This window comes from Lacerta agilis, chromosome 1 (assembly GCF_009819535.1).
Source record: "Lacerta agilis isolate rLacAgi1 chromosome 1, rLacAgi1.pri, whole genome shotgun sequence".
NCBI lineage: Eukaryota > Metazoa > Chordata > Lepidosauria > Squamata > Lacertidae > Lacerta > Lacerta agilis.
In genome coordinates this window covers 75,531,104-75,557,250 of record NC_046312.1, presented here as the reverse complement: position 1 = coordinate 75,557,250, position 26,147 = coordinate 75,531,104, and the positions used below count along the sequence as shown (strand labels likewise).

Here is a 26,147-nt window from a genome sequence, read left to right as displayed (position 1 = left end):
GTATTTTTTATGTTGTGAGTCGCCCTGTGATCTTCGGGTGAAAGGCGGTACATAATCAACCAATCAATGCAAAAGTGGCCGGGATGAGGAGGTCCCAAGCCAGAAATCTCAAGTCGACAAGGGTCTTTCCCGAGACCCGAGATAAAATGACACGATTCTGCTATGAGCAGCGCCGTCAGTTTCACAGGCAGCGAGCCCGCATTGCGCCCACCGTTTCGCTGTGTCGCGAACTCGCGCCGGCGAAACCGCGCCGCCCAATCGCAGCCGCTGCCCTCGAGTAGAATCCGGGCGCTCACACTGCGCAGCGGCTCCGTGGGGCTTCCTCTCTACTTCTCCTCTTCTTCCGCTCTTGTTCTCTCCCCCCCCCCCCCGCGTTTTGCCTTGAAATGGAACAGCCCTCCTCGCCGCCTGCCGCGTCAGGTAACCCGGAACATCTGCGCGTTCCCTTCCGGGTTGGCTCCGGAGGCGTTCTCGGCCTTCCCAGCGGTCTTGCTTTGCGACGCGGCGTCTGCCTGCCCCCCCCCCCCGCCCCGCTTTGCGTTCCTTTGTGGGAAAAGGGGGTGGAAAAAAGCAGCCGGTGCGCGTGCGCATTCTTCTCCTGTTCCGGTCTACATAGCCTTGTGGGGTCCCCTCCTGGCAGGTGAGCGGAGGGGGAAGGGAGGGATCCTTCGGGGCCTCCAGGTCAGACCAGCTGGGTGAGCGGAGGTGGTGCCCATCTCCGGGATGGTGGTCCTTCAGAGCCATCCGCTCCCCGGAACCGACGACCTGGTGACAGGCGAGGAAGGCGGCTGCGCTGGGCTGCTCGCTGGAGAATTCCGCACGTCCTTCCCTTATTTTAAGATGCGTTCCGCTTTTCTGTTTTCCCAGTCCGGTGGGTGGCCTATGTCAAAGGTGGGGAGCCGGCGGCCCCGTGGTCTGGGATGGTGGGAGCTGTAGTCCAAAAATATTTAGTGCTCCCCCCCCCACCCCACGGATAAGTACTGTACTAGAATTCAAAAATGAGTGCCCATTTCCACCTGGTGCAACAGTCTTGCGTTGCACCTGATGACATTCTCGCCAAAGACTTACTTCTTTATGTATTTTTTTTTTTTTTGCTTTATTGGTGTGTACTTGATTTGCGGGAAAAGGTAACATGGGAAGGACTGATACCACTGTTTGCTGACTAGTCAGGCATAAAGTATGTATTTTGTTTGCTTGGAGGACTTTTACAAATCTCATCCTTCAGCACTGCTACCCCCAGATATGTTAAAACAATAAAATAGTGGTTAAAAAAAGCCAACAACTCAGCACAGTAGGGTGAAATCCAATTCAGGCAATCTTTTTTATTATTATTTTAAAGAAAGGTGAAGAAAAACGTCTGCCTGGCACTGGAAAAGATACAAGTGTAAGTGCCAGACCAGAGGGATAGCATTGCATCAGTGACATGCCATAACTGATGACCACTCCATGAATGGGGTGCCGTAACAGAAAATGCTGCCTCTGTCTGCCACCCTTCTGACCTCTGGAGGCAGGTGCTATTGGCTTGTGCAAGTGGGCAGGTTCATGTGGAAGTAGGTGGTCCATCAAATACCCATGCCCCAATTCATATAGACTGTTAAGGTTCCAACCTGTTAATGGAGTCTTGGATATAGGGTTAGGCCGAGGTCCAGCCCAATTGAAGCTTAGTATCAATAAAGGATCAAAGGATGTTTCCAAACTGTACAAAACTGACTCCTGTACTAACAGAACCGATCCTCATAGCTGTCCTAGACTGAGTTTATCATGTCTGAAGCCTTCAAAAAATAATAATTCAGCATTGCTTGCTTTATTCCAGCAGGTGCAGGAATGTGGGGAAAATTACGGTATTTCATATTTATTAGCACCTACTAAATAAATTAATTATAGTATAATAAATACCCTATATTTCTAAGTATTAGCCTAACATTTCTATGCAATTGGCATTTTCCTAGATGCAGATACAACATGCCTTGGAGTTCCAGGCTTGCTGTCAGATAGCATGGCAGAATCAATTTGTTTTCAAATCCAATTTAATTGTGGGGCAGGGGTGATCAGTTGTGGGACAGGAGACTTTCTTGGAAAAGTTACAGGTGGGTAGCCGTGTTGGTCTGCCATAGTCAAAACAAAATCGAAAATTCTTTCTAGTAGCACCTTAGAGACCAACTGAGTTTGTTCCTGGTATGAGCTTTCGTGTGCATGCACACTTCTTCAGATACACTGTATCTGAAGAAGTGTGCATGCACACGAAAGCTCATACCAGGAACAAACTCAGTTGGTCTCTAAGGTGCTACTAGAAAGAATTTTCGATTTTGTTTTTTCTTGGAAAAATAATTTTATTGCCTAACTGGTTCTCCAATCCTGTTAGGAAATATGACTTGCCTTCTACTTGTTGATAAGTGGTGAAAACATTACGGGTGTGCAGTTGTCTGAAAAGTGTTTTAATAATCAGTGGAAGAAGACTGACCTGGTCACATACAAGGTGAAACTGGACCTGCGCATCTCACTGTCTTTTAGACACCCACTATCTTGACAACGGTCATTCTCTCACTATGGAAATGATGTTGCACAAAAAATATATACAGATTATTACTGTTGCCCACCAAAATCTTTAACACGTGTACCCACATCTCCTGCAAAAGATATACCCTGTTTAATTGCCCCCCTCTCTCTTTGTAACTTAAATGTTCCCTAATAATATTTCCCCCCCGTATGTCACCCAGAGAATGACATGGTCCAGGTTGCACATACAAAGTCAAAAACAATGTATTCAGCATTTTGTGTTGTTTGCAAAAGTTTGCCTTCAATTTGAATCTTGTTTCTTGTTAGGGAGCCAATTCCAGATGCCCTGCAATGGATGATGACAGTCAGGACGAGCTCATTAACAAGAATGCTGCAGTAGGCAAAGTCAAAAGAACGACTGCACAGCTCTTCAGCGACGCAGGTAACTGAAACTAGTCAGAGCCTTATTCTTAAAACTGCTGGAGCTTCTGAACCTTAAGGCATTTACAAGAGAAAACTGGTCTGTGGTTTTGTGTTTGGAGATATTCTTCATGGCTTCACAACTGCACATCTCTAGGTATAGGCATAATTTATTTCCTAGTCACTTCAAAGCTTGGATGTGAGTGAGGTTTGCAGTTTTACTCTATAAACGTTAAGACATTTCTACAGAAAACAACTTGGTGGTCTTTTTTAGAAACCATCTGCCTTCCCTAACCTGAGGCCCTCCATATGTTTTGGACTACAGCTCCAGTCAGCCTCAGTCAGCATGGCCATTGGTCAGGGAGAGTGGGAGTTGTACTATAGCAACAAGGTGCCAACATGGGGAAGGCTGTTTACATCATTCCCTGCTTTTCTTAAGTTTAGCAATCTGAAGCTTCATATACATGGCTCCTTATTTAGCTAACACTGATGGCTAGAATTGCCTACACAGGGAAATGCTATTGCAAGCATTAGCCGTTGAAACTCTCATGCACGTTAGTGTGTGGTGCAATACAACTATTGGGGTTTTTTTTTAGCAGAGGAAGTAAGAGAACAACAGCTATCTTTTTTTGCCTTAGAAAACCAAACACCCTGATAAGAATAACTGTGATTTTTTAAATGTTGCACACTTTGTATGGCCTAATTTTATTTTGTTTCAGCTATTCATGGTGGAGGGATGATAAACAATATGCAGCCAATGACACTTCAGTCCCTGTTTGCTTGAAGTCCTGCTCACACCCTTCCTTTTTGTTTCTGAGATTTCACAGCTCACTGCACACACATTTTCAGCCATGAGAACTAGAAATCTATTCTTTTCTGGTTGGAAAATAAAAACAGAAGTAGAGGGATTATCTTCATGAGTCCCTCCCTGGCATTAGAGATGCAGTTACTTCATGTTGGCAAGAGATCAACACTTCCGATATATGGAATGGTACGCACAACCATGGAGGGGGAAATACTACCAGTATTACATGTTAATGAGTGGTTGGATTTTTTTTTGTAAAGACTTTTTTTTTTTGCCTTACTCATGTTCTTCCCTTCCCTGCCCCTCTTATGTTCCTCTTGTTCAAAAGAAAGCAGCGATGGAAATAGTGGGGACTCTGATGACACGGGCAGTGAGGAGGAAGGTGATACTGATGAAGATGGGGGTGAAGAGGATGAAGAAGGTGAAGATGAAGATCTAGAAGGTGATGATAAAAAACAGCTCAGTGTTATACTCATTACTATTGTATGGAATCAAGTTGTCTCCAGCAGCTATTTAACTGGACATGGCGTGTTGGGCCATGGACCACACATGAGATGAGATGAGATAGAATGTAAACTGTAATTAGCATATTTATCTCTCCATTCTTTCAAAGATCTCAAGCAGCATTCATGCTCCATGTGAGCGGAATGATTATAACAACCTAGACTGAAATCATCCGCTTTGTGGGAGAGCAGGAATTTGAATACCCTGGTCTTCAATCTCAACATTTTGATTCAGGTGCAGGGAACCCTTTTCAGCCAGAAGGCCACATTACCTAGTGGGCAGCTTTCTTTGCATACCAGTGGTTTGCATAAGTGGTTGTGTGCCACTCTTTTATCCAGGCAAGCTGTATTGTCACAATTCAAGGACAGGTAAAATCACTAGAGGAGAGTGCAGAGCTGGGCCAGTGAGAGATGTGGCCTGGAGAATGGGTATTGGCTGGGCTGGGCAGAGTCCCAAAAGTCTGATAGAGAGACCTAGAGGACCTGTGGTTCCCTACACCTGCTTTAACCACTGTACTGCACTCCCTCTTGCTGTGCAGTACCCTGATAAACACTGACTTTATTTGGGTTTTTCTTTTTCCTATCAAGCAAGCCATACATATGATGACTGCTAGTTAACTGAAATTTTAATATAGCATTGGGCTACTGTGCGCCCACTGGTGTTGAATCATGGAAATAGATGGGATTGCTGTAGAGTGCCTGTTCTGAATAATGCAGCCTTATGAAGTTTTAGCATTGAAAGTGGGTATTCATGCTCCCCCAGGAATCTATTTGACTGTTGTTTCTCTTCAGGATCACAGGGCACTTCAATCCAAAATGCATCATGTGGAAATAAATACTAAGCAATTCTTTCATTGTTTTGTAAGATTCGGAGGAGGAGGAGGAGGAGGAAGAAGAGGAGGAGGAGGAAGAAATGGAAATGGCTGCTACGCAATCAACACATTTGGTTAAAGCAAAGCCGCAACTTAATGGAGGCTTACTTTCTTCCTCTGATGAAGATGCTGAAAACTGCCCAATATGCCTCAACACATTCAGGGATCAGGCTGTTGGAACGCCTGAAAGCTGTGCCCATTACTTCTGCTTGGATTGTATAGTCGAGTGGTCTAAAGTAAGAACTCTTTAGATAAATGTGATTTGTTGCATAATTTATCTTACTAAATTTGTTTACATTTTTTTGCAAAGGCAATAAACAGTATAATTTGATGTGACCTGATAAAATAATGCCATACCTGAGGCAATTTTCAGATCATCCTCTGCAAAATACTTCGTGATTTTTGTAGAGATTCATTGTATGGGATCAAGTTGTAATGCAGATTTACAGTCACTGGCTAGGAAGAACTACCAGTAGAATCTACCATGATGCATTTTAGTTATTATTCTGAACTACTAGAGCCCAACCTTCATTTAGTTTTTGCAGTAATAATGTGAACCCAGTAGACCTTAAAAAGTGCATGCGTTCGTTACCTTGTTCTCTTTTTCTATAATACCAATAATATTAGTTGCTCCCAATCTTGTTATTTAGGTGATATAAAAACCAAAATTGCTACTCTGGCTGAATCAGGCAGATTTTGGCTTACCTTAGCTAAAAATTGTGGTTGCTGCAGTCCCCTTACCTTAGTATTGTTTTTAATGGTTTTATGTATTGACTGTTTTACTTTAATTTTTCATTTTTAGCTGTTTTAATTGTTTTATAATTTCATATTTTATTGTTGTACCCTTTCGGATACTTTATGGTAAACTACGGGCAAGAAATAAAATAAATAACACCTCCCCTCCTTCTCCTCTTTGCAGAATGCCAACTCTTGTCCAGTGGATCGCATGCTTTTTAAGTCTATCTGCGTTCGAGTGCGCCTGGGTGGAGAAATCTTGAAGAAAGTAGGTTTTCCATTGACTTAAGAAAAGTTAAAAGTCGGAATCCATGTTTCATGCAGTTTTTGTAAAAACTTTTTGTGTCCGCTTTCTCCTTCAGCTCAGAATTCATAGCAATTTCCCCCTTCCTGGATACCATCCTAAAGCTCTGAAAACTTTCCTTAATGACACTGTTAATGGGAATTGCTCATTTGAATGAATGGTTGTGGTTTTGGAATGTGCAATTTTTCCAACACCGATTTTCAGAAGTAATGTTTCTTGCGTAGGCTACAGCTGTCACTTAGAGATCTGGCTTGTATGTGTATGCGTAGACGGGCCTTTCTATATGGTGGTTTTCTGTGGGATGGTTGGTCTAGTCCTAGCTTAAGAACATTGTGGCTTGTATTGCAGGTGAAACACCAGTGAAGCATGCTTTAATGTAGAGAGCATAGGGGTGTTATAAAATTAAGTTGGGCAACTGCTCTGCAGAAGACATGCTGAGGAAACTACATGTATTTAACATAATTAAGATAATGCAAAATAGGTCCTTTGCTTGGTTTTAACTATAGAAAAAAACAACAGAAGTTATACTAAGTTTACAAAACCTTACAAACCATGACCCAACCAGTGACCCACCCACCAGGGTACAGAAAGAAGTACACAACACTCCTTATATACTACATTTGCTTGCTCAATTAACAACACCTGCTGTACTCCCTCACAGCTGCAAAACTAGGTCATGAGATGTCCTTCTGACATTTAAAGAGGTACACATTTTGTGGAACAATAATGAACCTTAATATTTGAACTACTCAACAAGGGGAACAGGAATGTTGTGTCCCATTGCACAAAAGCGGATAATGAAGTTGACTGGTGCTTGGCCAGGCACTGACTTGGCAGGAGTTTGCAACAGTGGCTATGCTTAGTCTAACTATTAACACGATAGTGTAAAACTTCCTAAAAATGTGCAACTTTGCTCAGATTCCTGTTGAGAATGCAAAATCTCAGGAGGATAATCTGGAGGAGGACCCTACCTTTTGTGAAGTGTGTGACCGAAGCGACCGAGAAGATCGCCTGTTGCTGTGCGATGGCTGTGATCATGGGTAAGGAGCTTCTGCCTTTAAAAACCCTCGTTTGCCTGATGCTTTCACACTAAATTAGGCCTGTAGCTGCTTCTTTCTCTTGTATGCTGCCTGTATTTTATGTTATTAATTTTCTATACCACCCTTCATCTGAAGATCACAGGGCAGTTCACAATATAAAAACACAAAAATATATAGCATAATTTCTTCTCACCCCCTCTACCCCGCTAGGTTGACATTTTTGATGGGTATGCTAGCAAATCATAGTTGCTAGAAGATCTTCATTTTTCTTAGGCAGAACTTGAAAATGTAGATGTTTCCCCCCCTCAGCACTGAGATAGGGCAGCTTATACCATAAAAACAGAGTATGCAATAATAAATTATAAAACAATTTAAGGTGTGAAAACAGCCACCAGATGTTTACATGCTATAAAATAAAAATGAAATTAAGTAATTGTAGGCTCAAAAGAAAACCTGCTTTGTTTTCTCTGGGGATTTTTTTATTATTTAGGTGCCCATTACTTAAAGCTAAGTGAGAGGTGGTCCTTAATGTGCCTAGATGAAGGAACTGCTCTAAGCCTTTAAGAAGAGGATAGAAGAAGGTCAATGAATACAACATAGGGCACAAGTTGGCCTTGCTTGGCAGATACTTCCACAGGAGCAGTCATAATGTATGCCCTATGCTGTGCTATGCTAGAACCATGAGGTACTTGGAGCCATGCTTTGATTGAAGATTTGTATAAGCAGCCGGGCTTGTGGGATGAGGACGTTTCAAAGAGTTGCAGAACTTCCTTTGCACTCCAAAGAATTATGTATGTCTCTACAAGTGCCTGCACTACTGTTGTTAGGAAGTTCCTGCATGTATCATCTTAGTGAAAAAAAAAGATGTTTGTATGGCCAATTACGTATTACATGCTTTGCACCCTCTTGCTCTGTGAGAACATGTTACGCTTTCTTTCTTTTTAAAAGATACCACATGGAATGCCTTAATCCTCCATTGAGTGAGATACCTGTCGATGAATGGTTCTGCCCACAGTGTGCACCAGCAAATGCTGTGTCTGTTGATGCTGGCAAGTATTTTCTTTAGTAGCTTGGCTTTGCATTGTAGAGAGCTGTTCTTCAAAAAATCCAGGACTTTCCCACAGCTTCTGCAACATGAATTTTATTGAGATAGGATTTTCCCATTTAAATCAATCAATATTAGTATAAATATAAGAACACCTGTTCAGTGTTAAAAACCAGTAACAAAACAACATTTTTATCTCAGTACTTCAGCTAATGTTGGTGTCCAGTGTACAAGCCTGTTACACATAGAATCAGCCACACCATTGCATTGGCATTGGTGAACAGTAAATTGCTCCATAACCTTCTCTTTATCTAAACTGGTGTTTGGATCTGGTAGTTGCCTTGGAAGGGAAAACATTGCACTGTCCATGGGGAATTCTAAAGCAAAGGGATTTAAGGAGCTTTCTTTTTTTCCAGAACCCTTGCCAGTTTTGTTCTGGAGGCTTAGCAGAATGCCTGGATTTAGGTCTCTAGAAAGGTGTTCAGGTGCTGGTTGAAACACAGCTGACAACTGATCTTGTTTTAAGAAACAGATCATGTGAGTGAAGAGGAAGTTGCTTCCCTCATAGCTGATGTCGTCCCTACCACCAGTCGACTACGTCCCAGTGTCCGAACTCGAGCTATAGCCAGAACACGTCAGAGTGAGCGTGTGCGGGCAACAGTGAACAGGAATCGCATAACAACTGCACAGCGAATCCAGGTACTGCACATTCTGAGGGGAAGATTTTGAGTGGAGAAAGCTCCTAATTGTAGTGAAGAGATGGTTTGATTTAGGAAGAAATCTGGGGGGGGGGGCTTTTCTACTTCCTTAATTTTGTAGTAAATCAATAATTGTGATTGCCTACCTTGATTTTTAGCATGTACCAAGATACCTTATGTCTTCCCTCCTTGATGAAACCATTGATGCAGTCGCAGCAGGGCTGAGCACAGCCGTATATCAGAGACCACTGACTCCTCGAACCACAACCAAGAATAAACGAAGAGGAGGTAATTTGCTATGAACGGTGGTGATAGTTCTTAGTTAATTTTTTAGGAGGCTTACACAGCTCTCTTTCCACCCTTTCCACTCTCTTTCCGGCCTAGGCCAGGGGTAGGCCCAATCGCCTTCTCAATCCAGCCCACGGACGGTACGGGAATCAGCGTGTTTTTACATGAGTAGAATATGTGCTTTTAGTTAAAATGCATCTCTGGGTTATTTGTGGGGCATAGGAAATCGTTCATCCCCCCCCCCCAAATATAGTCTGCCCCCCCCAAGGTCTGAGGGATGGTGGACCGGCCCACGGCTGAAAAAGGTTGCTGACCCCTGCCTTAGGCTCAGTGGTTTAGACCACAGCGCCACCACGTCCCTTCAGCCTGTATTTGCTGATCTCCAACTCCAAAATCTTTCTTTATTTTACCTAATACAGGGAGGAGAAAGAAATCAGCAGGTAAAAAACCTCATAGCAAGTCATCTGCTGGAAAAAAGAGTGCTGGAACTTGGATTAAGAGACGCAAACGCCGAGCAAGGCGGAGGAAGGGAAAAAAAATAAAAGTATGCTCCTGGATTTTTAATTTTCCTATAGTTTATGCTTTTCTTGTAATAGAGCATTGTTACAATTTTCTTGTAATACAGCATTATTTATTTAGGAGTAATTATTACTTTATTTCATATACTCAGACAGTCTCCAGGCCTACTGGCCAAGGTTTTCACTTACTTTCTATGATACCCTTTAAGAGGGTTACAGAGTAGAGAATGCAACCCTTCATATTTCTGTGATACATATTCATGTTTTCTGTTTTTATAGAGTTTGGTGGGAATCCTGTTCTGAGCATAAAGTTAACCTGCTCTTCCTCTACCCAGGTGAAAAATGAGCCGACTTCTCGTTCCCGAATTGCAAAAACCCTTCGTCTTGGCAAGCCTGTACGTGGCACTTCAATCCCTTCCATGTACAAACCAATGGAACCCTCTCTTGGCCTTATGAGAGCAGATATTGGAGCAGCCTCTCTCTCTGTGTTTGGAGATCCTTTTGAACTGGATCCTTATAACAGGTATGAAATATGACAAATGGGAAGAAAACAAAGAACTGCAGTTCAGAAATACATGGAGACTTTTTCTGTGATAGGCAGGAAAGAAGAAAAATGGGGCTAAATCCAAATTAGATTATAAAGCTTATTCAGGTTGAAGCTAAATCTTTTAAGTGTGCCTACTCCATATGTTCCTTAACCCATTTGCTTCCCTGCTATTTCAAAAACTTTTATAGTATATCAGAAGACAGAATTTGATCTTCTCAATTTGAATATTTCATTTAAGAAAATAAGCAAAGCTCAGATAAGATGGAAGCTGGTCGTGATCTTCCATTTTCTCTCTCTTAGTAATGAAGAGCTTCCTGTAAATTCAGCCTCACCTGTGAGCAACAAAAGAAGGGGCCTTTCTCAATCAGCACTAAGATCACATCGTCCTGTCGCTCGACCAGTCGCTATGGGGCTTCCTGGGTAAGGCCAACCAAATGGTGTTTTATTATACAAAGCAGCAGCAAGAGAAGTGAGGTGCACAAAGTTCTCTTCTAGTTTGTGGTCTCTCCTGTTTTGCACACTGTATTGAAACCTCAAGCCCTTTCTGCAGTATTCATGGATTCATGCTCAGTGCTACAGACTCTAGCATAGTTAGTGTGTGTGGTATGTGTATATGTGGAGAATCATAGGATTATAGATTTGGAAGGGACCCTAAGGGTCATCTAGTCCGAACCCCTGCAATGCAGGAATCTCTGCTAAAGCATCCACGATAGATAGAAAGACAGTTCAAATCCTGGCTTAGCTGTAGTTGGCTTGAAGAAGATACAATCTTTTCCTTTCAGTTCTCAGTTTGCTGAATAGGTCACTGTTCCTAAAATTACTAAGGTGATGACTCTCACCTACTACTACTTTCTTGTAGTCGCAAACTACAAGAAAGAAGATTCCACCTAAACATTAGGAAGAACTTCCTGACAGTAAGAGCTGTTTGACAGTGGAATTTGCTGCCAAGGAGTGTGGTGGAGTCTCCTTTCATAGAATCATAGAGTTGGAAGAGACCACAAGGGCCATCCAGTCCAACCCCCTGCCAAGCAGGAAACACCATCAAAGCATTCCTGACAGATGGCTGTCAAGCCTCCGCTTAAAGACCTCCAAAGAAGGAGACTCCACCACACTCCTTGGTAGCAAATTCGAACAGCTCTCACTGTCAGGAAGTTCTTCCTAATGTTTAGGTGGAATCTTCTTTCTTGTAGTTTGAATCCATTGCCCCGTGTCCGCTTCTCTGGAGCAGCAGAAAACAACCTTTCACCCTTTGGAGGTCTTTAAGCAGAGGCTTGGCAGCCATCTGTCAGGAATGCTTTGATGGTATTTTCCTGCTTGGCAGGGGGTTGGACTGGATGGCCCTTGTGGTCTCTTCCAGCTCTATGATTCTGTGATTCTATGACCTTAGTGAGCAATTATAAATAGCAACCATATAACTCTAAATATATTCATTCTCTCTCTCTCTCTCTCTCTCTCTCTCTCTCTCTCTCTCTCTCTCTCTCTCATACACTCATTCTCACTAGTTTGACACCCTCATTCCACCAGACAGGTGGAAGGGAAACATTTGATACAAATGTCGCTCAAGACTCTGGAATTCCTAGGAAAGCTTGTGAAAGACCCCTAAAATTAGTGGGAAATTCTCTAATTAGGGGAGCGGGAGATCTCTGCTGACCACCATGAAATCCTAAGCAAGCATATTCCTGAGGTCAAATTGTCATCAAATTTGAGAGAGGCAGCTGAGAGCGGGAAAGGGACAAGCACCGCCTACCCAATTGTTTCTTCACACATGGCATATCCATATGCCTTCTTTAGACCGTTAGCTCACCCTGATTTTTTCGTAGTGGTGGAGAAGGAAATCTTTGCTTGTGGGTGGAGTCTCTTGCTGTCATTCCAGTGAGAGGATCTCCCACTGCAGACATCCCTGCTGCTTCCGTCACAGGAGAGGGCTAAAGAGAGAGGCTCTCCATTGAGCTTGCCTCCTGTGCGAAGAATACCTTATTGCATGCTTATCCTCATTCCCTGCTTATTCAGGCCTCATTTTGGAAGCATGCTTAAAAAAAAAAAAAGCCCAGCAAGCTTACCCATGCAGTGTTCCATATGTTCAGCGATGTGTTTAAAGGAGCCCTTAGGCTGCCAGGTTCATGCAGTCCTGGCATGGTGACATTGCTGCTGCCTACAGTGCTGAGTACTGGGAACCCAGTTTGGGTCTGTTTTGTTAAGGATGCCCAAGGTCCAGTTCAGATCAGGTGTCCCCCCCGCTGGTAGAGTGTTTTGAGGCAGTTTCCCTTTAACTGGGGCATGAGGCGGAATGTCGGAGCTGGGAGGTTCTCTTGCAGTTGGGAGCAGAGGGCAGAGAGCCCTAAACAAACTGGAGGGAAAGGGTGGGCGACTGGGATATTTTCCAAGCAAGGAGGAGTACCTGTGTGAGTAAGCAGAAAAAGGGGAAGAAAACAAACGGAATAGGACAAATATAAGGGGATTTTCAACATGGGTAATCTAGAGGGTTTTCTTTGGCGGGGGGTGGAGGTTGTCACAGCCCTGCTTTATCACATTGAAAAAGATGTTTTTGGTTGTGGTTGTTGCTTTAAGAAGATTAAATTTACATGGTGCGTTAGAAAGAATGAGGGAACCAATCCCTGCCCCAAAGGGCTTACAGTTTGTTGTGCTAGAAAATGGTACAAGGGAGTTGATGGAGGCAGGGGGTACAGAGGGGAAGAATATGCAGTTGGGCTCGGATACAATAGGGAATGGAGACTTGAGGAATGGGATTCTGAAAAGGTGGATTTTGAGGAGTTTTGAGGAAGTGAGGGAGGTGGCATCATGGGAACTTGGTGCCTGGCTTTGTTCCTGAGGCTGAAGACTCAGACTACAACTAAACATGATAAGAAGTGGCTGTTTTGTTTTGTTTAGTGTTCACAATATAAATGATGGTGGGTAGGGGTCTGTTCACTGCATCAGAAGGGGTGTATGGATGACATATTTCATGTTTCACCAATTCTATGGGCTCTTGAGACAGTTATGTAAAGCAGTTTCATTTCTGTTTGCTTTTGTTAGTTTTGTTGTTATTAATTCCTTACCACCCAAGTTGCTCAGTGTTTCTCTCCCTGGCCCCATTTTATTATCTCAATGACCCTGTGAGGTAGGCTAGGCCGAGAGATAGCTCAAGGTTTGCATACTAAGTTTTCTCAGAGGAAAAAGAATCATTTTCCTTATTTAGGATTTTGAACAGGGTCATTTGACTGGATTCCTGCTCCTCTCCCCGAGAGATTACCAAAAATGAAGCTTCTGTCTTGTGGATCCATGCCTGTCAAATTTTTAAAAAATGCTTTAAGGTTTAGGGAGCTTTCTGCTTCCTTTTTATTAGGAGCCAAAGCGTAAGCCGAAATCACTGAGATGTTCTTTCTAGAGCCAAAGAGGGCCAAAGCTCATTGAGAATTAGGGGAGAATCTACCAAAGAGCAGGAATGCAGCCAAATGTTTGCTTCCAAAGAAGGCAAGTTCCAGGTGAGTTATTACAGGTAAGGCAAAAGCAAATTGGAGTTCCAAAATGGGAAGTAGCTTGTTGCAGCAGTTTGGCCTTTTCAGAGCACTTACCTTAAGAGGGGTGTGTATGGGTGTGGGTGGGTGTATTCAGGATAAGGCTCCTGGGGAACACCAAAAGCGTATTTTTAGATGTATGTCTGATGCTATGGCCATTCCAGTTTGGACGCTTAATATATTAAAAATTTTATTTATTTCAGTACTGTGTATCTATCTTGCCTTTCTAAGAAGTGTTCATGGTGGCAACGACACAACAGAATTTAAAGCAATATATTAAACAGTATAGCTATCATCGATTGTAAAACTAAACAATAAAAACTCCATTGAAAACAGTCAGAAAATCTTGCTGAGCAATATGCCTCCACTACTCATTGAAAAGCAGTAATAGGCTGGGCATATTTCCTTTGGCAGGGCATTGTATATTCTTGGCGCTATCCCCGAAAACCCCTCCCTGACTGAGGGCAGGGCTTCAGTAGATGATCTACTAGGAAATTCATATGGGCAGCAGTGATTCTTCATGTACTATGTTTCGAGTTTGTTTAGAGCTTTCAAGGTCAAAAACCAGCAACTGATAAGTGAGGGGTTGCCTTACTCCCCCATATACCTGTCTGTTGACTAATGTGATCTATGGGCAGTGCTTTATTTCTGGCAATACTCAAGGGTACGCAGTACTGGCATCTTACCACCCCACCCAATTAAAAAATGTTAAAGTGCAGCACTTACTGTAACAACTTAGGCCCAGGACCCATTTTTTTTTCCTTAAAAAAAAGCACTGTCTATGGGAGCCCACTTAGTAGAACCTCATGCATCAGAACTTGGGTTTCATGTCAGCTTAGACAGTGCAGTGGCAGCTGCCCTGTCCAGCATGCTGCCCATTGCTGTTGAAATGCGTACAACTTTAAAAAACCCTTTTTTAAAAAAAAATCTGGGCTTTTCCAGAAGTATGTTTCCAGGCTTTTCCAGAAGACAGTCTTTTGTTGTTGTTTAGAACTGCTTTATTTGTTCTCACCTATTTAGTTTTTATTTTATATTGTTATTGTGGTGCGGGTCTCTTTAGTGGTTTATAAATATCCTAATGAATTGATAACCAGTGCAGATAGTGTAAGATGCAAGTGGTATGCTCCAAGTGGCTTGCATCATCTAGCATCCTAGCAATAGTATTCTGGACAAACTGAAGTGTCTGAACTGTCTTCAAAAGCAGCCCCATTAAAAAGCACATTACAGTAAGCCAACCTGGAGGTGACCAATTGTGAATTCCTATGCAACTTACACATAAGTAAGCCTCACTGAGTTCAGTATAGTTTGGTATAGTTACACTGCTTTGCCACATTTTAAATGCATGGTATATAGTGACTCCAAATATTTTAGATCAGTATTTCTTAGCTCTCCGCATTCTTGACAATTGCACAATGCCTTATAGAATGCTTACTGTGAAAAGCAAGAGTGACTAGAAGGCCTTCTGCTTATGCTGTAACATTGGTGTTATTTGAGAGTAAGTGTTTGTAGGATTAGTATGTGTGGAGTTGCAGACAGCGCTAATTGTTTTCAATAGGTGTGAAGCCTGTTAGCTCAGCTGCAAAGCAGGTAGAGTGTAGAGGCAGCTAGCTTTTCTCTCAAATGTGGCCTTGGCTAAACAGAAGGAGTTATGGATCTAGGACTCCACAAGAGGTACATGTTTTGGAGCCACTCCAAAACATCAGTGGAGTATCTTATTTGTCTCACTTCTTTTTATGGACTGTCTGCATTGTTTTCCTCCAATCTTCTGGTTTGGAGTCCCATTTTGTCATTTTGGGGCACCTTCTAATGAGATGGTTGAGTTTAGTGAGCTTCTTGGGTGCAAAGACACTGATACCTAAAATACTGGGGTTTCTTTTGTAACTCCTGTGTTTTGCAGTAGGCAGGCGGAAAGCTCAAGCTCACAGTATCAAAGCAGAGGTGTGAATAAAACTCAGTTTTATTTGGCAGAGGTCAGCTGAGTTTCACTAATGAAGTTTGTTCTGTACACTGAGTTTTTTCCTTTATTTCTTTGCTACTCATATCTCTTTAAATAAAAAATGTGGGTGAGGTGGGGTGTTTTATTGTGTTCATTTGAATAATTAAAAGCTGTTATAATTTGCTTTAAAAAAGAAAACAACTGCTTCAAGAGCAGCAAGAAGAATCTGTTAGGCTGCAGCAAAGCAAAGAAACGCTGCTGCTGCAAAAGACATACAGGCTGCCTATACACAGCACACAAGATTGGATGAGTGTCCAGCAAAAGTATGTTGTCACAGGACCAAAATGATTAAAAAAAACTGCAGCTGCCCACTGGTATGAATGGGCCAGCCTAAAACATTTTAAGGTCATTGGGTTTTGGTGGAGCAGATATGGCTCCATTTCTATATGCTCTTAACCTGAGAGTAAATGCCATTGAACTCAGTTGGCCTTACTTCTGAGTAGACTTGCAGAGGATTGCACTCTTAAGCACATGTTCCGTTCTCCAGTTGAAATCAACAAGTGCTCAACTTATGACTGGAATGTGCTCCATGTTCTTTCTTGCTGTCTCAGACTTAGAGATTGGTATGAATGTGTAGTAGGCAGAAAGCCAAGATGGCACTACAGATGTTATGTAGTTGTGTTATCTGAAGGTTCTGGGTTTCAGAAATACCAATTGGAACACCCACACCCTCCCTTGCAGGTCCTGGTCTTGGTAAATGTTCACATACCTGTAGCGTATCCAGCTGTGGACAAGTATTGGATTGAAAACAATTATTGCAGCATTTTTCATTTTTATATTGCTTTGGTTTCAATATTATATGTGTTTCATTATATTAGCTGCTTCAGGCTTCATTTTTGGAAGGAAAAGTGGGTGCAAACATTAAATGAAATGAGAATGAGATTCTGCAGGTTTTCTACACTTGCATTGGATTGTGGAGTACAGACAACTCTGCATATTACTGGGTTTCTGCCCCACCCCCAATAGCAAGGCTTTTCATAGTATTTTCAGCCCTCTATAAAGAAAATAATACTTGACCATTTGTTTTCTTATCCCAATAGCTATAGTTATTTTGTATGCCATCAACACAATGTAAGCTATTTCTTCTGAAAACACTGGTAGCAATAGGACCGGTTAGGAATGGCTCATCGTTAACCTATGTAGCTGCCTCAGGTTTGTGGAGATGTGCTACAGTCTCAAACCTATATGAATAGGATGTAAAAGATCCTTTGTTCATTCTGATGTAACCAGTATAGTTCTGTATAGTGTGAAATCAGAAGGCATGCCTTGTGTAATTTATAGGAGGAGTGTTCCTGCCTTGACACCTGAGCCAGAAGCTGGCCCAGCCCCTGTGCCCGACCTGTTGGGGAGCATCCTGACTGGACAGAGCCTCCTTATGATGAGTGGTTCTGACGTCGTTATTAATAGAGATGGATCGTTGACAGCAAAGAAAGCAGGTAATGCTTGGTTAGACTGATCTGAAGTTTGTTAGCGTGTTATGCACACAAGCACTTTCTAATCCTTGCAAGCAGCAGGCAAGCAAATGCCAGGTTGCAGTCTGTAATAGTATGCCTTGAATTGGTAGCTAGAGTTATTTATAGAGTATCATAGAGATGGAAGGGCCCCTTAGGATTATCTAGTCCAACCTCCTGCAATACAGGAATATGCAACTGTCCCTTACGGGGATCGAACCTGCAACCTTCGCATTATCAGTAGCACGCTCTGAACAACTGAGCTACAAAATCAGTACAAATCAGTATTTTGTTTATTTATCAAAGCATGACAATAGAAGAGAACAGGAATATTGACATTGTATTGCGGTTGTGCTTTCTAGAATGTATCACGTTAATCTGAATTTCATAAAATAGACCAATTGCCCACATTTGATTTGGTAAGCAGTATATGTAGGCGATCAAAGGTTATACTGAATTAGTATGAGAGAGCTTAGGGTGCAATGACCACTCATCTTGGCACCCTGTTATTTTTTAAGTGTTGATACTTGGAGGTGTAACTTACTGTCATACTGGAAGTTGTGCTAGCTGACACAGCTGACAGTTCACTTGCATAGTGTTACCGGTAATTAGTTGCTAAAACCCCAATTCTGTTGTCCTGTGTCCATATTAAAATTTTGGGATGTTATTGTCTGTATGGAATAGTACAAGCAGATAACTGGGAAAACTTTCATGGGTTTTTCTCATGTCTCTTTCAGTCTCATTGCTGCATGACAATTCAGCAAGCAATTCAAGAGCGGAAGAAGGCTTGGAGGACAGTGCCCAGCAGGGGGCTTCCCAACTGGGGACTACAGTTAGTGGTGGCTTTACTGCTGAATCTTTGGTTTCTTCACAACTGAATTCAAACTCCAAATCTGCTGTCTCAAATACTTTCGCCTTGTCCCCTTCTTCACTAAGCCTAGCAAACAAAGCAGTGAGTCCATTGCAGATTACATCTGGAAGGGCTCCCATTAGATTTGAATACTCAATGACTCCAAGGTCTGTTCAGGCTCAAAATTTAGCAAATCTGAATAGATGTGGCCCCAAACTGGGTGAAGTATTCAGATTTAATGGAGGCTCTAAACTGCCCGGGGCTCCTCTTTCTGTATCTTCTAAATTATTGCCCAACAACTTGAGTTCAGTCTCAAAAACCATACCTGTGCGGCAGCCTTTGAAATTGTCCCCTAAAAGGCTTGATATCTCTGAACTCCCCAGGATACCAAAGATTAAAAAGGAATCGACTAGTGGTCATTTGGGATTGCAGCCGGCCAGTGACCGAAGCAGTGATATTCCCAGCTCCTGTGTAACACAGTTGACTGGCAAAGGGAGTACAAACCAACCAGTTGGCAATAGTAAAATGGAGAGCAGCAAGTCACACGCTCCTCAGAGACAAGCACACACAAGTGGAGGCTCTGCTGCTGCCCATGCCAGTTGCACCTTTCCTCCTTCAAGGGGGAACGTTGGAAGCTCATCATTTGAGAGCTTTAAAATCAACATCCCTGGAAATGTTGGGCATTCCAGCAGACTGTCTAATCCTGGGTTTTGCAATACTTTCCGGCCTGTGGACAATAAAGTACAGCAAAAGGAGAATCCGTCGCCCCTCTTTTCACTGAAAAAGACTAAACCAGTCAAAAGTGAAATATATGATCCTTTTGATCCAACAGGCTCTGATTCAAGCTCAACAAATAGCAGTCCGGAAAGATTGCCCCTCGCTAATATCACCAGAACAATATCCACAGCGAGTCCAAAAGTCCAGACATTCCAAACAGTGCGCCGCATTACCCCTTACACACTGGAAAATGTATTTGGATCAGGGGCCGAATCATCAGATGTGCCATCAAGTAACACAGAGTTTCATGACGATATGATAAAGGAGAGGCTTGTGGAGCAGGTATCTGATACAGAACAAGAGAAAGCTGAGGAGGAGGAATTGTCAACTCTACCCTGTACATCCTCTGCCATCAAGCAAGTTACAGATGAAGAGCACTTAAATGAGGAGGATGAGAATGGTCCTAGGGTAGTTTTTGAAGATGACCTAGGTAAGGCTAGAGTGAAAATTGAGGTGGACAATTCCGTAAGAGAAAACAGTCTACAGATGTTACCCAAAAATGAGCAAACAGAAAAGCGATCTTTTTCAAGATCACCATCAAATTCTAGTTCTAGAAGCCAGAACAAATTAAAAAGAAAAAAGACAGCTACAAAAGACTACAAAAGCACACGATCAAGATCTAGATCAAGAACGTGTTCAAGAGATAGAAGCTCCAGATCCACTTCCCGCTCCATTGAAGAAAAATGCAGCAAAAGCCACAGGACTAAATCAAAGACTCGGCATTCCTCAAGTGACCGCTCCAGTAGTTATGAGCGATTGAAGAAAAAGAAAGCAAGGGATAAGATGAAAGACAAAAGGGCAAAAAGCTCCTGGGCAAAAGAACACAAGAGATCTAGATCACGATCTGGTAGTCCAGGCAACTCTTCTTTTGAGTTGTATGAAAGTCGAAAAAAGAAAAAGCACTCTGCCACTAGAGGAAGGGGGAGGGAATGTTCCCCATCAAACAGTGCTGAGAGAATGAAGAAAAAGAAGCACAGAAGGGAGCGAAGCCATGACAGGTACAAGAAGGAGAGAACCTCAAGGTCCCGAGAGAGAAAGAGATCTAGATCTAGGTCCCGGGAGAAGCGAAAGAGGAGATCAAGGTCATCCTCGCCATCAAGACCCCGGGAGCCCAAAGGGCCTAAGTCTAGGGAGAAACAACTGCAATCTAGGTCACGCTCCAAAGAAAGGAAACATAAGCCGAAAGAGATGCCACTGCTACCTCTTCAAGAGAAGGACCAGAAAGGCCAGAAATCTTCAGATGATAACCTGGGCAGTTCTCTTGATCATGCTCCTCCTTGGACCCAAGACTTGGAAGATTCAACACAAGAATCATTGAATGTTCATCTAGACCTGATGCCTGTACAAGAGAGCCCTCCAAAAGAGATAGCAATGGAAGTTGATTTAGAAGAGGCCATTATAAAGGAGCAAATCTGCAAGAAACTTGTAACTGTAATAGCTTCTCAGGCAGAGTGTGCAAGTTCTGGAGTGCTACCTGACAATATAGATTCTTCCATTGGGAAGGAATTGGCGGCAGGCTATGAGTCACCAGGACTTGCTAGCCAAAGTAGTGAGCAACTGGAAGAAATTGAAGCTAATAAAGAAGATATTGATGATGTGTGCCCATTTTTATCAGACTGTCTTCCAGTGAAGGAGGAACTTGTACAGGAGCATGATGAGCCAATGCCAATTAAAGTTTTGCCTGAAATCAAAACGCCAACTGAGGCTAAAGGTGGGGGCCTTACATTGGGTGAGAATGCCACTGATGTAAATAAACATGAACCGGAAGCAGTAGCTCAAGGTCCTGTGTTGAAATCTAAAGCACCAGTGAAAAGAGTTACGTGGAATCTTCAAGAGGAAGAAAGTGATGCAGTGAGTGCAGACAAAGCAGCAAGTAAGTGCATGGTGAATCTTTAAAATGGCAAAAGTCGATGTCATGGGGATAGGAGCTGCTTTTCTCATTAGAAGTGAGACGGAATGTAGTTGTTTGTCATAGTTCAAGGTTGGATTGGTCCCACTAAATGAGAGCCTCAGGTTATTTTAAAAATAAGGGGTGCAGTTTCATTATTGTTTGGCACTTACGTTAGTGAGTATTCACCTTGCATGCTCTCTCCTTCCTTCATGCCCTCTGACATTGCCTTTTTTTGGTGGCAATCCATAGTTTGCCATTACCTCTAACCTGGCAAACTGGTTTTCTTTGCCTACAAAGCAAAATTTTTGTTAAGTAAGCCATGGAGTTCTTTCTAGCATATATGCATTCGTGCTTTAGTACTGCAGGGAATTATGTAAAACTTTCCAAAACACCTAGAGTTATTTACAAAGAGACTTGATTCCTCCCATTACACTTGTTACATGTGTAGTTTGAAGAATATAATATGGGTATGTGCATCATAAAAACATAACTAACTTATTACCAAGTTGGTCTCTAAGGTGCTACTGGAAAGATTTTTTTAATTTTGTTTTTATTACCAAGCATAACTCTTCCACCCTCATCCTGGATCACAGTTCATAAACTAAATGTCTGTGTCAGTTTTAAGGAGCTTTAAGCTATGAATTCAGCTTTGCTAGGTATTTCTAGGAACTTAGAGACGTGTTTGTGCTTGCAGACTAAAATCTCATTTTAAGAAGTTGGGGAAGCTTGTTAAACCATCTACTGAATTCTTCTGAGGTTGTCATGAAGTTTGATGGCTTGAAGTGTTTTTATTTGCTGTGATTGTCTATATGTTTTGTTCTGATATGCTTTTCTTCTTGGGGATCTTTCAGGGGTGCCATTCTGCAAACAGCAGAGAACGAAAGAAGGGGTCTGGAAAGCGGAGGATTTGACCCAGACATTAAATCAGGTGCAGTTAACTGAGCCTCCTCCAACCAATTATATGATTCCTGAGCCTATGTTTCCTGATCTAGATTCCTCCCAGGTTGGTTCCCACGCCATAAGACAAGTGTCATGGGAGGCCATTCCACTCCATCTGTAAACATGTGCCCCTAACTTGACTTCATTGTGGAACAGTCTTCTTCCTCCCCCCCCCCACCCACCCACATGTAGTACATTTCATTCAGCCCATGTACTGCAATAATTTTTCTGACTTTGGCATTCCCCTACTTAAAAATTGAAACTGTGTTCTGCTGCTTTGCAATGGGCTTGTGACTTCTAATTTCCAATAGCTTATTAAATATGTGGGTTTTTTTAAGACATCTTAAAATCAGTTATTAGACTGCATACAAAATGCTTATTGAAGACCACCCACTGCTCACCAGTGAGGCTGATGTGAACTCAGTATTGTCTTAATTTATTATCCTCCTTTCCCTCTAATATCCCAGGATAGGTTACAACAATTTAAAACAACCTTTTCCCTTTTAGAATTAGCAGAAAGTAATATACGTGTCCCTTTAAGTGAAAGCTGTTCTTGTAATCCCTATGCATCATATCCCCACCCTCATTTGTTCAGAACATAAGAATAGTCTGATGGATCAGGCCAGTGTCCCAGTCCCAGCGAGTCCAGCATCCTGTTCTCACAGTAGCCAGCCAGGGAAGCCTAAAAGCAGGACCTGCCCCACCAGTACTGTCCTCGCCTGTGATTCCTGGCAACTGGTATTCAGTGGCATTCAAAAGTAGAGAACATGTTGTGATATGAGAAGTGGTTTGTGATCTTTTCTTTTCTTTTCTTTTCAGGTTTACAACCAAAACCTGCCTCTGACAGCACCACTGCCCTCGAGTCTGCCCCCCTATGCGCCTGTTAGTCAGCCCACCGTCCAGTTCATCATGCAGGGGAGTCTCCCTCTGCTTAGCTGTGTGGCGGGACAAGGATTGACCCCGGAGCCTGGCAATTTGGCGACAGCTTCAGAACCAGGAATTCAGGCAGCTTCTACAGGAGATACAGAGGAGAAAGTCAAAGCACTTAAGTCCCCTGTGGATAAATCAAAGAATGAGGAGGTGAGTGGAGGTGGATGGCTCGCTAAGATGATGAAGTTGAACTCATGGGCGAAACCCAAATGGAGCAGCCCACTCACACAACAGCCATTGCACTCGTGGGAACCCCATTCTTAACAGCACAACAGCCAAGTCCAGTGCCTGTCTTAGTGCAACTACTATTCTACTTGGTGATATTTAAGCTTTGTGTACTACCTCTTGTGCTACTGCTTGCACAACATCAACTCTCAAACTGCATAGGATCTCTCCCATAAAATCTAAGAATTCTCCTGCTGCATCAGACCGTCTAGTCTTTCAGAAGATGCTTCATGGAGAGAGCTATCCCCAACCCTTGGTTGCTGGAAGTAAATCACCACTGAACATTTAACTGTTTGGGTGAAACATTAAACTATTTTGTTGATAGACCTGTCCTTTATGAATGTGTCTGATGCTTTTTAGATACACCTAAGCCACTGGTTCAGCTAGTGGGTCCTAGCCTGATCCTAGGTGGGTTGCAACAGGAGCACTATGAACATGAAAATAAATGGTAGAAGATAAAGAAATTGGTCCCCAAATGTATGTTTCAGTTAAACGCAGGTTCTGGATTTGAAAAGGTTGAAGATACCTGGTCTAAGCTATTCACTGTCACTGTACTTTGTAGCAAGGAATTCAGTAAATTAACAGTGTGGTTCATTAATAGGTTTTCCCTGAACCTATTGTACTTCCTGAGGAGACCTGAAATAATATGTCTGCATGTCCCACTTGATCCCCACCCCCCATTTCAACATAACTAGGACTGCCGCAGGGGAAGCAGCATATCATCCGCCTGTAATTTAAAAACTACTGCTCTGATAACTTAGTTTGAAAACCCTACTTGCAGGCAGCTTTTTGGTTAACAGATTTTTTTGTCCTTCATAGTACATGAAGAAACTTCACATGCAAGAGAGGGCTGTGGAAGAAGTGAAACTCGCAATTAAGCCCTTTTACCAGAAGAGGGAAATCACTAAGGAGGAATACAAAGATATTCTTCGGAAGGCGGTGCAAAAGGTAACGAGAGGGAATAAACTTAGGCAAATGACTGTGAAAAGCCCCATTTAATTCATACTCTGTAAACTGAATATTAGCTGCTGGCAAAAGACTACCCTGCTCTTTCAGGTAGTGAATTTGAAGTCGAAAAAGGCAGGGTGATTTAATGCTAGGTTCACAGAAACTAACTCGATCCCCTTTTACCGTTCCTAGATTTGCCACAGCAAAAGTGGTGAAATTAACCCAGTGAAGGTGGCTAATCTTGTGAAGGCTTATGTTGAGAAGTACAAACATATAAGGAAACACAAGAAGGCTGACCCTGAAGAAGAGCCCCTTGAAACAGGGAACTGAGAAAGGCCAAGCCCCAAAGATGAAACAAGTGGAGGCTTTTCTAGCCAAGGATTTTCTTCTTCTGCAGAGGAAAGCAGGGATAATGCAATTGCATGTTGCAAGACACCCCTCTCCACTCAGCAACTAATGTGGTCGGGCCTTCCTCCAGGGTGACCCATTCTCACACAGGGATGGGCGTGGATTGGACTGCAGTTCAAGAGCCAAATGTCAGCTGATCCCACTCAAATTGTGGAGTAGCTGGACAAAGAAAAGTATGTGTGTGTTGGGGAGAGGACACACTATCAATTTTCATGGCTTTGATCACCCCCCCCTTTTTTGGTCTCTGCACCTGTCTTTCCATTTTAAAACAGACACTTTTATATGCAGTGTACAGCAATGTATACTTGCTCCCACTGTGTTCTTATTTATCAGAAATGTGGATTCTTTAGCGATTTCTCAGAATTTGGTTTAATACTTGAACCGCAGTATTTCTAGCCTATTCTGTGATAAACTTTGACTCGCTGTATCTTATGGGAGTTGCAGGCATGTGCTACCCCTTCTAAATCCACTCCTGAAAACACTGCTCCAGAGATGGCATTCATTTACCATTTTGTTGAAGTATCTCAATGAGGAACTTCATTTTGAAAGGGCGGGGGTGGAAATTGGTGGAAGGGGATTTGAACTATGTTGAAGCTCTTGTGAATAATGTGCTGAAGGCTGGTTTTGAGTAGTTTTGCATTCAACGAGCTGCCTTTCACTGAACAGGGAGGGTGGGGGGAGGAGTGGAGGCAGAGAAGCACCATTTGCAGACTTTCAATGACAAACCTGAGGTATGCAGCAAAAAGGATGTACAAAGGAGAAATGTGACAGTTTATAAAGTTATTTTGAATTGTTTGTTGTTCATAGTGGTTCTTTGGTTGTGGTATCATTGTTGGTATTTATTAAGTACAGGGACTAGGGGGGTAGTCAAAGGTACAGTTTCTAAGACTTGGGGATCAGAAACAGGTTGTGAGCTTGCATGCATGCACCCATCTCCCCACCTTTCCATCTGGGTTTGGCTTTACATGCACAAGTCAGCCTTGAGATTTACCTGTTTGGAATAATCTGTTGTCATTGTTCACTTCTCTTCTCCCCATCCCACCCCAAATTGGGATGACCAGTAGGTTCAGCACCTGCCCTTTATCAAAACAGTGAAACAAGTTATAGATTTGCAATACTATGAAGAATATCCAATGTACAGATTACAACACAAAAGCAACTTTGAATAAACACTGACTGATGATGGGCTCTGCCTATAAGCCATTAGATAAGGTGACCAGCATAATACCCAGCCACGTTTTCAGTTACAGATTTGTTTCTAACCTTTTGCAAGAAGGACTACTTTATGAGTTGTGTGTCTGTCTTTATCAGCAAGAAGAGAACACATTGTCAAGGTTTTGTCTGTTAGGCCTGCCATAAAGCTTTCGCTGGGGACAAGATCCTCTCCCTCCCTCCTGAAGGCCACAAAGATAGCTACATATATGGGTCCTTGTCTACCTTCACCCCAGATAAGAAGATGTTATTAACTGAAAGTGGAGTTTGACTGGTCTAGAGAGCAACATCATAATCTTAAGAAAGCAGGGCTAGCCCTAGCCTTAAGCAGAGGGAAGCAACTGCCTCAGGTGGCAGATGCTGGGGTGGGGGTGGGGGCTAAGGTTGCAGGCCCCCAACTGTTCCTCTTGAGCCCCCTCTCAACTATTCCCCTATGCTATGCCCCACATGGCCTGCCCTGTGCTAGCCTGCTGCCCTCGGGCAACAGAGGAGGCTATCCCATCAATGGTGTTGAAGTAAGATTTGACCACCTCCCCACTTGGCTTCAGAACCTTAAAGGAGGAGTGTGCCCATTTTGTCCTTTGCCTCAGGCAGCAACATGTCTTGGGCCAGCCCTCCAAGAAAGGGCCATGGTCACACCTTTGAGTGTGAAGGAATATATATCCCGCCCCCCATTTCACTGGCAATCATATACTGGGGAAACTGCTGTGGTGATTTTAACTGTGTTGAGCTTT

At 42.8% G+C, this 26,147-nt stretch overlaps 1 protein-coding gene across 3 annotated transcripts; it reads left to right on the top strand.

Moving 5' to 3' along the window:
- The first annotated feature begins 514 nt into the window (after window positions 1–514).
- Window positions 515–24,996, top strand: PHRF1 (PHD and ring finger domains 1). 3 transcript variants are annotated; one of them, XM_033155854.1, is made up of 18 exons: window positions 515–640; window positions 2,824–2,938; window positions 4,050–4,163; window positions 5,091–5,332; window positions 6,016–6,099; window positions 7,054–7,175; window positions 8,124–8,224; window positions 8,753–8,919; window positions 9,077–9,206; window positions 9,626–9,750; window positions 10,060–10,247; window positions 10,572–10,691; window positions 17,064–17,218; window positions 17,971–20,733; window positions 21,603–21,754; window positions 22,510–22,770; window positions 23,665–23,793; window positions 23,986–24,996. In XM_033155854.1, the coding sequence occupies exons 2-18, from the start codon at window positions 2,848–2,850 to the stop codon at window positions 24,121–24,123; spliced, it is 5,082 nt and encodes a 1,693-aa protein (XP_033011745.1). In that variant the 5' UTR covers window positions 515–640; window positions 2,824–2,847; the 3' UTR covers window positions 24,124–24,996. The 3 variants fall into 3 exon arrangements, with proteins under 3 accessions (XP_033011745.1, XP_033011736.1, XP_033011755.1); XM_033155845.1 differs by having other exon boundaries at window positions 8,747–8,919; XM_033155864.1 differs by having other exon boundaries at window positions 516–640; window positions 8,747–8,919; window positions 21,603–21,679.
- The last annotated feature ends 1,151 nt before the right edge of the window (window positions 24,997–26,147 follow it).